The sequence below is a fragment of the Echinops telfairi genome, unplaced genomic scaffold (genome assembly GCF_000313985.2).
Source record: "Echinops telfairi isolate 266 unplaced genomic scaffold, ASM31398v2 ScPeMD7_5592;HRSCAF=6446, whole genome shotgun sequence".
In the NCBI taxonomy this organism is placed as follows: domain Eukaryota; kingdom Metazoa; phylum Chordata; class Mammalia; order Afrosoricida; family Tenrecidae; genus Echinops; species Echinops telfairi.
The window spans coordinates 45,500,300-45,511,495 of NW_022109491.1; the positions used below are offsets into that span (position 1 = coordinate 45,500,300).

Genomic DNA, 11,196 nt, shown 5'->3' on the forward strand with positions numbered 1-11,196 from the left:
TGAGTTTAAGATAAAGTCCAGTTTCTTTAGTGGGACTTCCAAATTGGATTTTTCTAGTGTGGTCTATGAAGGATGTTGTGTACCCAGAAAAGACAGAGTCTAAAGTCCTGGTTGTCTATAACATATGGCCTGGGTTATCAAGGGCTGGATAGAAACTAGGTCAAAAGTTTCCAATTAGCAACATAAATTCTACCAGTGGGGGTCTATACACTTAATGTTAAGCGTTTTTTTCCCAATGGCAGACTCCCCCACCCTGTTTACCTATAAGCAGAATTGTACGCCTTCTCCAAGACAGACATGCCCCCACCTCGCTGCCACCACTTACTTGGATTTCCAGTAAGGTTCACTTATCACTCTTGTAGGAATATATGTTGATTTAACAATGTTGTATGGTAGAAGATAGTGATAAACTGACCCAGCTGAGATGAGGCCTCCCCTGTTGAAGTGATTTATAAGATGTACACATAAGGTGGTATATGGCTCATGAACACTAGGCAGGCACACTCCCTTGTTGCTTGGGAAACTTGATTAGATTATATGATTTGAGAACAGAAGGCTGCCTTTGTCTTGATTGCCTTTTTTCCTCTTTTGTAAGAATTTTAGTGAGATATAATTTATATATCATACACTCCATAGTTCATTCATGTTAAAAAGAGTTGTATAAGTATCACTACAACCAGTTCTAGAGCATTTTCTTCCTTCTTGTATTCATTGTTAGCACTCCATTTCCTTCTAACCTCCCTCCCTATCCCCAATAAGCCAGTTCCTATTTCTTTTCTTTTTAAATCATTTTATTGGGGGCTTGTACAACTCTTATCACAATCCATACATCCATCTATTGTGTCAAGCACATTTGTACATATGTTGCCATCATCATTTTCAAAATATTTTCTTTCTGCTTGAGCTCTTGGTAGCAGCTCATTCCCACCCCCCCTCATGAACCCTTGATTGATAATTTATAAATTTTTTTTTCATGCCTGACACTGACCAATGACTCCCGTCACCCACTTTTCTGTTGTCCGACCCACTGAGAGGGGGTTATATGTAGATCATTGTGATCCGTTCCCCCTTTGTCCCCCCACCTTCCCTTCCCCTCCTGGTATTGCTACTTTCATTGGCCCTGAGGGGTTTATCTGTCCCGGATTCTCTGTGTTTCCAGCTCTTGTCTGTACCAGTGTACATGCTCTGGTCTAGCCAGATTTGTAATGTAGAATTGGGGTCATGATAGTGGGGGGAGGAAGCATTAAAGAACTAGAGGAAAGTTGTATGTTTCATCGGTGCTATACTGCACCCTGACTGGCTCATCTTTTCCTTGTGATCCTTCTTTAAGGGGTTGTCCAATTGTCTACAAATGGGCTTTGGGTCTTCATTCTGCACCCCCCCTCATTCACATTGATAACAATTTTTTGTTCTGGGTCTTTGATACCTAATCCCTCAATACCTTGGCCTCCCATCCTGTGAGAAGCTCTGCATCAAGTCTTGGATTCATGACTTTAGAACTTTAGCTCAGTTGGGAATTTACCCTTCAGCGGGAGGTTCAGTTTTTATCTTAGACATTTGCCATCTTCGTGGCACCTTAGAGCCTCACGTCTTTGGTTCTTTGGTTTAGAATTGGAGTGGGCTTCTTGGTGACTAGATATCTGCCTTCTCTGGTGAATAGGCTGTTTAGTCTCCAGCCCCAGTGCCTCTGGCGATGGAGGTTTCTAGGTCTAAGACACATGCCTCTCTGAGGATGTGGCTTCCTAAAGCGTACTGACTTGCAGATCAACCAGAGAGCAAGAGAGGAAACTAGTGTTCCAGTTTCTTTCATGGCCTTAAATGTTGAATGGAGTCTGGGTGTACTTGTAGACTCCAGAGGGATGCTGAGTCCCAGGCTATTGAGCAGTTTGGGAATGGCTTCCAGGAGTGAGCCTGTTTCCAATATAGTAAAGAAGTAATGGTGTGAGGCACCTTCTGTCCCCACAACCTCCAATTTTCCTTCAGTAGCATGCCCTTTTGATTGTTATGTTTTTCTGTTCCACCCCCACCCTCTGCCAGCCCACTGTTTGCTCTTATGCTGCCGTAGACAATGCGATAATAATAACTCCCTCACTGCCATTGGGTTGATTCTGACTCACAGCGACTGTAGGACAAGAGTGGAACAGCTCCAGTGAGTTTCCGAGGCTGTAGCTCTTTATGGGAATAGTGGTTAGATGCTTAGCTGCTAAACACAGGTTGGGTGATTGGAAACTACTAGCCACTCTGTGGGAGAAACATTTGACAGTCTGTTCCCTTAATGATTATCGTCTTGGAAATAATATAGTGCAGTTTTATCTTCCCTTTAGCATCTCTGATAGTTTGCCTCGACTCATCAGCAATTAAAAAATTTTTTTTGTTGTGAATTGGGTGAAGGTTTACAGAGCAGATCATTGGTTTTACATTTAACAATTCATACAGTTTGTGTTAGCCCATTCATTGCAGTCTGCCCGATCACTTATCCCATTCTTTCCTGTGTTTCACGTTGCTATTTATCCATCTTTCTTAACCCTACTGAAATTAAACTTTGGTAAATGCTGCCCCGTTGATTTCAAATGGTTGCTTAGTCTAAGTTGTGCATAGCTCACTAGTGTTATTGTTCCCCCTTAAAGGCCTGGCTATTGTTTAGCTTGAAATGGAGCTGTAGGGGTAAGACCCGAAGGATGGCTTAGGAACCTCATCTTGGTTGTTCCAGTGTCTAACTTTTCAAAGATGTTATACATTTTTGAAGACATTACCACTCCTCCCTTTAGTACAGCGGTTCTCAACTTGTGGGTCACAACCCCTTTGGGGGTCGAATGACCCTTTCACAGGGGTCGCCCGATTCATAGCAGTAGCAAAATTATAATTATGAAGTAGCAACAAAAATAATTTTATGGTTGGGGGGTCACCATAACATAAGGAACTGTATTAAAGGGTCGCAGCGTTAAGGTTGAGAACCACTGGCTTAGTGTATTTTCCTATGTCTCTGGGTGTTGCAATGCATTGCAATGCTCACAGCACTTACAGAGCTCTAAGGAAATGGCTCATGTGGTTGTGGGTGCTGTTAAAGGCCCAGCTATGAAGTTCAGTCATCTGTCTGTAGGGTCCCCCTCATCCACAGGCTATGGAAGCTGGTGAAATCAGGTCAGGTGATAAACCACAACTCAAGTTTTAAGAACCAGAGGGTTAGGCAGAGGCTAGCTACATGGAGAGTCCAGAGAAAAAGCCAAAAATGTCCAAAAGATAAAGCATGTTTTCTTGCTTCTACCCACGCTCAGACAGGAAGCAGAGATTCCCAAAGGAAGGCTTTGATGGAGGTGCCTGCTTTTTGTCTTTCCGTAGACAGATCCTCAAAGAAACAAAGGGTGGTGATTTGTATGATGGACACTTAGACTATGTCCAATTTTCATCTTTTAACACTGAAATCCCTCCAAAATAGAATTATAACCACAAGCATTGAGGCTGGAATTGATAATACATCACAAAAGGAATTATGGCTAGAAGGGCCATATATATATATATTTTTAATCAATTTTAGAAGGGCCATATTAAGTAATTGACTGCATCTTGCCAGCCTCCCTGGATTGTCTCTCTTAAGTGTCGGGGTCTTCCTGGTGTTTTTCTATCAAGGCAGTCAAGCATTTCAAAAGTATCCCAGAACCGAGGCCTATGAGAGCTGGAGAGCTCGAGAGTTTTTCCTGTGGGGTTTGGCTCCAATTAGGCCTTCTCTCGCTTGCAGTATGTTGCATAAACACATCTGATGCATGCTGAACTGTCAGCCCTGATGCCGTCTTAGAACTTACATTTAAGAACAATGTGATTACATTACTGTAGGACTCCAGATATAGTTTTGTAAAATGTTTTTACCTTTTGAAATTATTTAGAAAATTATTTTCCAATAAAATTTTTCTTGGAAGTTTTATTCCAAGACTGGAATAAAGATCTGGACTGGAAAAAAAATGATCCCTTGTTAAGGCTTTTTAAAACATTTCTTTGGATAATTTCAATTGGAAATTCAGATAATAGTTCTGTTCTGAACTGAGGAAAAGAAAATGTATTTCTTGCTATTTGGAATGACTAACATGGTGAAACATAGGCTATAAATCCTGGCACAGGAATTCAAGGTCAGAAATAACTTCTTTCCTCCTGAATCTGCCTTCAGTTCCCTGTGGAGTGCAGTGCTAAAATTCACTACTAATTGTAGCCATAATTTTAGCATGTAATTAAGCACAGGGTTTTCATTCCTAGCTGATATATTTTTAGCTAGGCTGACATGGATAAAATGGAGAGCTCAATTTATTTGAACAACTTTCATTTCATGGGAGGTTATCATTATGTGAACATGTTTGACTACCTAGTAGAAATTAGACCAATCATGTTTATAAAAATGTAAACAGTTGGGTACTTTCTATACAATTTACAGTGCTTTTTTCCATGGGTGTACCCATTTTGCTATAGCCCTCCTTGAGGTTAAGGGTCACTGGAAGGGAGTGACTGCCAGTGTAGAAGAATCTGAGGTGGAAATTATAGTGGCAGGGATCAGGGACACGAATTAATTAAATTAGTAAATTAGTTCAGATGTCCAAGGAAACCCCAAGTATGAGGCCTGGACAAGTCATCAAACTTGGGAACAGAGTCCACCTCCAAGTTGTTCGCAGGCATAAGGAGGGGCTGCAGCATTCCCTGGCCCCTCTTGGCATTGGTGGGCCCACTCCCTGCTTTTCTCGTCACCTTCTCCCAGAGGATCATCCTCATGGTGCGGGGATGTTCATGTGAAATGAGTGAGAAAAAAACAGAATAGGTTTCTATACTTAGGAATGCCCTGAGAACCGTACATGTTACTGTACATCGTGATTCTACAGGGAGAATGATAATAAGCGCGATTTCCAAAAGTGTAGAGTGCGCACTTGGCCAGGCACAGTTAGGGCAGTGTTATTTTGCTAGTAGGGACCCTGTTGAATTTGAATTCTGATTTTGTACCACCAGAGGCTAGCCTTCGCCTCACTTAATTGCCATGTACTGACTTCCTTAATTTTCACCATGAGTTAGGTTCTGATTCTTTCCCACCCCTAGGCTAGGGACAGCGACCCTTTTCTGCCCTCCACGGCCAGAGTCTGGCTTCATCACCAACATGCTGTCCAGTCACCATGACATGCCACTCCACACTAGATTGTGGTCTCATGAGAGCAAGCCAGGACTGTCTATCTGGACCTTAGAGTTGGTCTTTGGTATCTTGCGCTGCATTGGACCCATAGTTACCAACTATGAGTGAGAAACGAGTGGTTTCCAAATATGGATTAGATTTCATATGGTCTCTTTGCTCCTTAGTAGCGAGGACAGACTAATCTTACCTTAATTTCTGATTAGACAAATTATTTTATCAGAGATGGTATACAAGCTAATTGGATTAGTTGTCAGGAACAATGTATTCTTTATCATAGCATATACCATTAGCATGTTTAGACCTAGCACTTAACAGAGAAGTTCTGATTAATCTGTGACACTGTTTCTTTAAGCATATGTATTTTTGGCTTTATTACAGTTATAGATGTCATTCAGCATTTGGGACTCAAGCTGAAACAAATGAGTGGGTTGGGTATCAAAACAGGAGGTTTGGAGCTCTTTCTCAGAGATAGAGTGAGCCTCTCTGTTGGGGCAGCGCAGTGGCTGCTTTGACCGTGCAGTCTGGGGAGCAGTATGGTTCTGCCAACTCACCCAGCATAGGTGATGCACAGGGCAGGGGAAGACAAGTATCTTGGACCCTGTGCCCTCCACTAGGCATCTCTTCTTGCTGAGATGCAAGGTGTCTGCTCAGCTGCCCCTCCCTGTGGTGGCTTCTGTAGGGTAATCTGCTTTTGACTCTACCAACGAGGGGATCGAACTCCCTCTCCCCAAACTTTACAACCAAGGAGTAGTAATTTTATGAGTTTCTCTTTTGGGGACCCTTCTAAGCTTTCATTCCCTCTAAGATTTAATTTGTTAAAAAATTTCATTATGAACCAAAACCAAACTTCCTGCCCTTGAGGCAATTCTGATTCATAGCAACTCCATAGGACAGGATCGAACTGTTCTGGTGGGTTTCCAAGACTAACTCTTTTGTTTTTCAAAAACAGTTTTATTGGCACATAATCCACACATTATACAATCCAATAGTTCAAGCATATAAAAAAGTTGTACAATATCACCACAATCAATTTTAGAACATTTTCTTCTTCCTTGTATTACTGTTATTAGCTGAGCCTATAACTTTTTACAGGAGTAAAAAGCCTGTAAGGTGGCTGGTGGTTTTGAACTGCTATTTCATTAGCCTGCCAACACATTACCAACAGGGATGAAACAAAAACTCTCTCTCCATCTGTCTATTTACTATCTATCTGTCTGTTTGTCTATCTATCATCCATCCATCCATCTATTCATTTGAACAGTTTTATTGGCACTTCATCCACATAGCATACAATTCAATGGAATAACACTTTTTAAAGATTATGTTGTGATTTTGCAAGTTAGTCATGTTGAAGGACGTAGAACCATTTTACTGGCTACTATGTGTTTTATCGAATAACTAAGGTAGTATTTTTCCATATGTTCCTCTACTCAGGGACAGTTAGTTTGCTTCTACTTTTTCTTTTATAAACCCTTGAACAGATCCCCCTGTTTACATGTACAGGAGTGTCTAGTGTAGGCTCCCTATATCTTATATGAACATTACTGATACAACACCAAAATGTCCCTCAATACTGGTAGGATTGACCCCCTTCTCTTGCAGTGACTAGGCAGTATTACTGCATGGGTGTCTGATTTTCCTGATCTTTTGTTGTCTGGTGCCACTGAGTCAGTTCCGACTTACAGCAACCCTGTGTGCAATGGAACAAAGCACAGCCTGAGCCAGCACCATTCTCACCATTGGTCCTGTGCTGAGTCTGCCGTTGCAGCCACTGTGTCAACCGTCTCGTTGCGGGCCTTCCTCCCCTCCACTGCCCCTCCCAAGCATGGTGTCCTTCTCCAGGGACTAGTCTCTCCTAAGCAAGACATGTGCTAGTAAGACAAAGTCTCATTTTCCTTGCCTCTAAGGAGTACTCTGGCCGTACTTCTTCCAAGACAGGTTTGTTTGTCCTCCTGACGGTCCATGGTACTGTCAATATTATCCAGCACCACAATTCAAATGCTCTGGTTCGTTTTCAGCAGTTGAAAATACCATGGTGTGGGTCAGGTGCACTTGAGTCCTTACAGTAAAACCCTTGCTTTTCAGCCCTCTAGAGTTCTATGCATGTGATTTACCCAAGGCTACGTGTCTTGATCTCTTGACTACTGCTTCCATGAACATTGATCCCAGGAAAATGAAATCCATGCCCACATCAATCTTTCATTCACTTATCGTCATGTTACCTGTTGGTCCAGTTGTGAGGATTTTGGTCTTCTTTACATTGAGTTGTAATCCATGCTGAAGGCTAATGCCCTTGATCTTTATCAGCAAGTGCCTCAAGTCTTCCTTACTCTCAGCAAGCAAGGTTGTATCATCTGTATGTCACAGGTGGTTAGTAAGCCTTCTTCCAAGCCTGATGCCTCATCTTCTTCATGTAACCAGCTTCTCTGATGGTTTGCTCAGCACACAGATTGAATAAGTATGGTGGGAGGATACAGCCTTGACTTACTCCTTTTCTGACTTTAAACTCCGTAAGATTCCCTGGTTCTGTTCGCACAACTGCCTCTTGATCTGTGAAGTATTATAGAAGTCCCATTCTAAAGGCTAGCCGTAGATTGTTTCAATCTATACAGTCTAATGCCTTGGCATAGTCAATCCTGATGTAGGTGTGTTTATTGGACAGTACAATCTTGTGTCTCCATTTCTTTTAATGGTTTAAATTGCTTTTTCAGATGGAAAGTTTGGTGCTTACATGCAAGTTCACATTCAGAATGATGGGCCTGTGACCATCGAACTGGAATCCCCAGCTGCCAGTGCCAGCACCTCTGATCCGAAGCAGGTAAGCCCAGTAAGCTTAGTAAGCCCACTATCAGGTCCTGGGATCCATTTCCTAGATCTTTATCATATCTTGTGGCACTGGTTTAGTCTCTGGAGCAGTTCTCAGTCTGAGGTGCAAAAAATACTTCATCTTTATAGTAGTTAGTTACTGTAAGGTTGCCTCCAAATAATGGTAACCTCATGTAAACCAGAACAAACCTAGTCTGGCCTTGCTCTGTCTTTACTCTTATTTGCAGACTTGAGTGCATTGTTGTGGCTACTGTATATTTTGAGTTGCTTCTAATCTAGGGGCCTCATCTTCTAGCACTACACTGGACAATATTTGGTTGTTATTCATAAGGTTTTCAGTAGCTTATTTTCAGATGTAGATTACCAGGTCTGTCTTCTTTGCCTTAGTCTATAAGTACTCCTGAAGCCTGTCTACCATGAGTGACCCGCCTGGGATCTGAAACACTAGTAGCATAGCTTCTATCATCATAGCAACACAAATCACCACAGCGTGACAAACTGACAAGCTGGTGGTGGTCATCACCATAGCCTCGTGCTTATTTTAATATGTTCTATCCCAAGAATATGAAACATGGACATATATCTGTTTTTTTTTTTTTTTTTTTCATATATCTGTTTATAGTGCATCTCTTTAAATGTATCTGTAGGGCTGAGGCTGTACGACCCCCCCTTGTCTCCTATGCCTTTAAATTCTAGACATCTCGGCAGAGAAAAGACAATATCCTTTTTAGGGCCCAATTCTTCCTCTGGACGCCTGTTGCCTGAGCAAGAGGCCATGCTCCCACGTGCCACTGTGTGGCAGTAGAGTAGCAGCGCAAGCAGGCTCCTCCCTAGAGTGCCTGGCCACCAAGTCGGAGCTGGTTTCCTGGAATAGGTTTTATCACAAGTGTGGGAAAATGTGCCACCATTTCTTTGTACATCTTGACGTCAATTTAAGCAATGTCTGATCTCAATTTGCTGCCAACTCTGTACACTTTCAAAAAAATTAATTAAAACAGAGAAAGGAAATCTTTAACAATTCTTGCTAACCTATGTGGTTCTCATAAATGTTTAGCACATGTTGAAAGGCTTTAATTAATACTTCCACTTAATAACCTTTGAGACAGAAGATTAAGGGCTGAAGGGACATTCCTGTTTTTCACAAGCCCTCTTCGAGGTTGCTAGGAAGCTGTGAGTGGAATGCTGGGATAGCTGTGGGGACACCTTACAGACTTCGAAAGCTGCAAAACCATGGTTTTAAAGAGGAACGTAACCTTTTCTTTTTTGTTACTCTGCCAAAAAAAGTTCGGTATAGCTAAATCTCAAAGGTCGTGATTGAGGGTTCTGAATTATTGCTAACATTAAAAAATTAATGAATGAATAATCTACATGAACATTTTAACTTTTTATTTTGAAATAATTTGAGAACTACATAAAAGTTAAAAATTTACCCAGGGCTTCCATAAACTCTTTACTTAACTTTCCCTAGTTTTAACATCTGACATAACCACAGTATAATGTTCAAAACACTGAAATTAATATCGACACATTGCTATAATGAAGTAATGAAGTCGTCAAGGATTTTGTCCTGTTTGTATCCACAATCAGTGCTCATGGAAGCAGTAGTGAAGAAATCAAAAGATGAGTTGCATTAGGGAAATCTGCTGCACAAGACCTCTTTAAAGGATTGAGAAGCAAGAATGTTACTTTGAGGACTGAAGTGCACCTGACCCAAACCAGGGTCTTTTCCATTGCCTCATATGCATGTGAAAATTGGACATTGAGTAACGACCTAAGAAGGACTGATGAATTTAAATTGTGGTTTTGGAGAAGAATATTGAAAGTACCACGAACTGCTAAAAGGACAAACCCATATGTTTTGGAAGAAGAATGGCCCGAGTGCTCTTTAGAGGCAAGGATGGTGAGACTTTGTCTTACCTACTTAGGACATGTTGTCAGGAGAGACCAGTCCCTGGAGAAGAACATCCTCTTTGGTAAAGTAGAGGGGCAGTGAAAAAGAGAAAGACCCTCAAGGAGATAAATTGGCACTGTGGCAGAAACAGTGGCTCAGGCACAGGAACAATTGTGAGGATGGCGCAGGACCAGGCAGTTTTTCGTTCTGTTGTGCATAAGGTCGCTATGGGTCGGAACCACCTCAGTGATATCTAACAACAACCAATACAAACCTACCTTGTTTTTCACTCTTTTCCTCTCTCGTATCCTTTTTTTATTCCAGGAGCAAATCTAATTTTGCCTTATTGCACATTGCTATTCTTCTTCAGCTTCCCCTAATCCATAACCTCCCCTTGGTATTTTCTTACTGACACTTTCACTAGCACTGGTCATTTAGTTTGTAGAATGCTCCTCCTGTTTGTTTTTGTGTGACCACATTGAGCGCATCCACTCAACAAGAATAACACAAAAGTGATGTGCAAAAAAAAAAAAAAGTGAGGTGCCCTTCTTTTTTGATGATAATTTTTTGTGGTAAATTAGGTGGTAGTTTATATTTCAGTAGAAGCCCTGGTGCATAGTGGGTTACATATGGGCGGCTTGCCACAAGGTCAGCAGTTTGAAACCAGCAGCCACTCCATGGGAGAAAGATGTGGTTTTCTGCTCCCGCAAAGATTCACAGCCCCGTGAACCCAAAGGGGACAGTTCCACTCTGCCCTACAGTGTTGCTATGAGTCAGAATTGATGACAATGAGTTTTATATTTCAGATAATCAACTTTGTGTCCAGCAGTTTCAACTACTAATCAATCCCCTCAACAGATTATTCTTCATTTGCTCCTTGATTTTCCTCCTCCCTCTGTGGATTGCCATCTTCCATTTCACCCGAGGTAATTAATACCTGGCCGCAGTGCTAAGGCATTGCTTTGTCAGCCCTCCCTTCCTTACCCATTTTCCACTCTCCAACGTCCGTTCCCTTCGGTGTGAGTATGTTCATCTCAGTCTCCTCCCTGCTTTCCAGGCCCACCATGCCGTGAGGGGCTTCATGGTTTCATCTTTTTAAATTAAAAAAAAAATTTTTTTTAAGCAATGCATAGTATCCATTGTCTGTATGCTCGTTTCTTTATGCATTCTGCTCTTGGTGTGCCTTTGGGTTATTTCCATCTTCTTGCTACTGTGAACGGTGCTGTATTGAACATGGGACTCGCATGTCTCTTCATGTTATGACTCTTCTGTAGGATATATACCCAGAAGAGGGATTTCTGGGTTCTATGGAATGTCT

General features: G+C 41.8%; 1 protein-coding gene across 1 annotated transcript in view; it reads left to right on the forward strand.

Moving 5' to 3' along the window:
- Positions 1-11,196, forward strand: part of DTD1 (D-aminoacyl-tRNA deacylase 1) — a 93,128-nt gene that overhangs the window by 18,884 nt on the left and 63,048 nt on the right. The window contains exon 5 of the mRNA XM_030887004.2: positions 7,873-7,979. Coding sequence (XP_030742864.1) covers positions 7,873-7,979 — 107 coding nt within the window. The remainder of the gene's footprint in view (positions 1-7,872; positions 7,980-11,196) is intronic.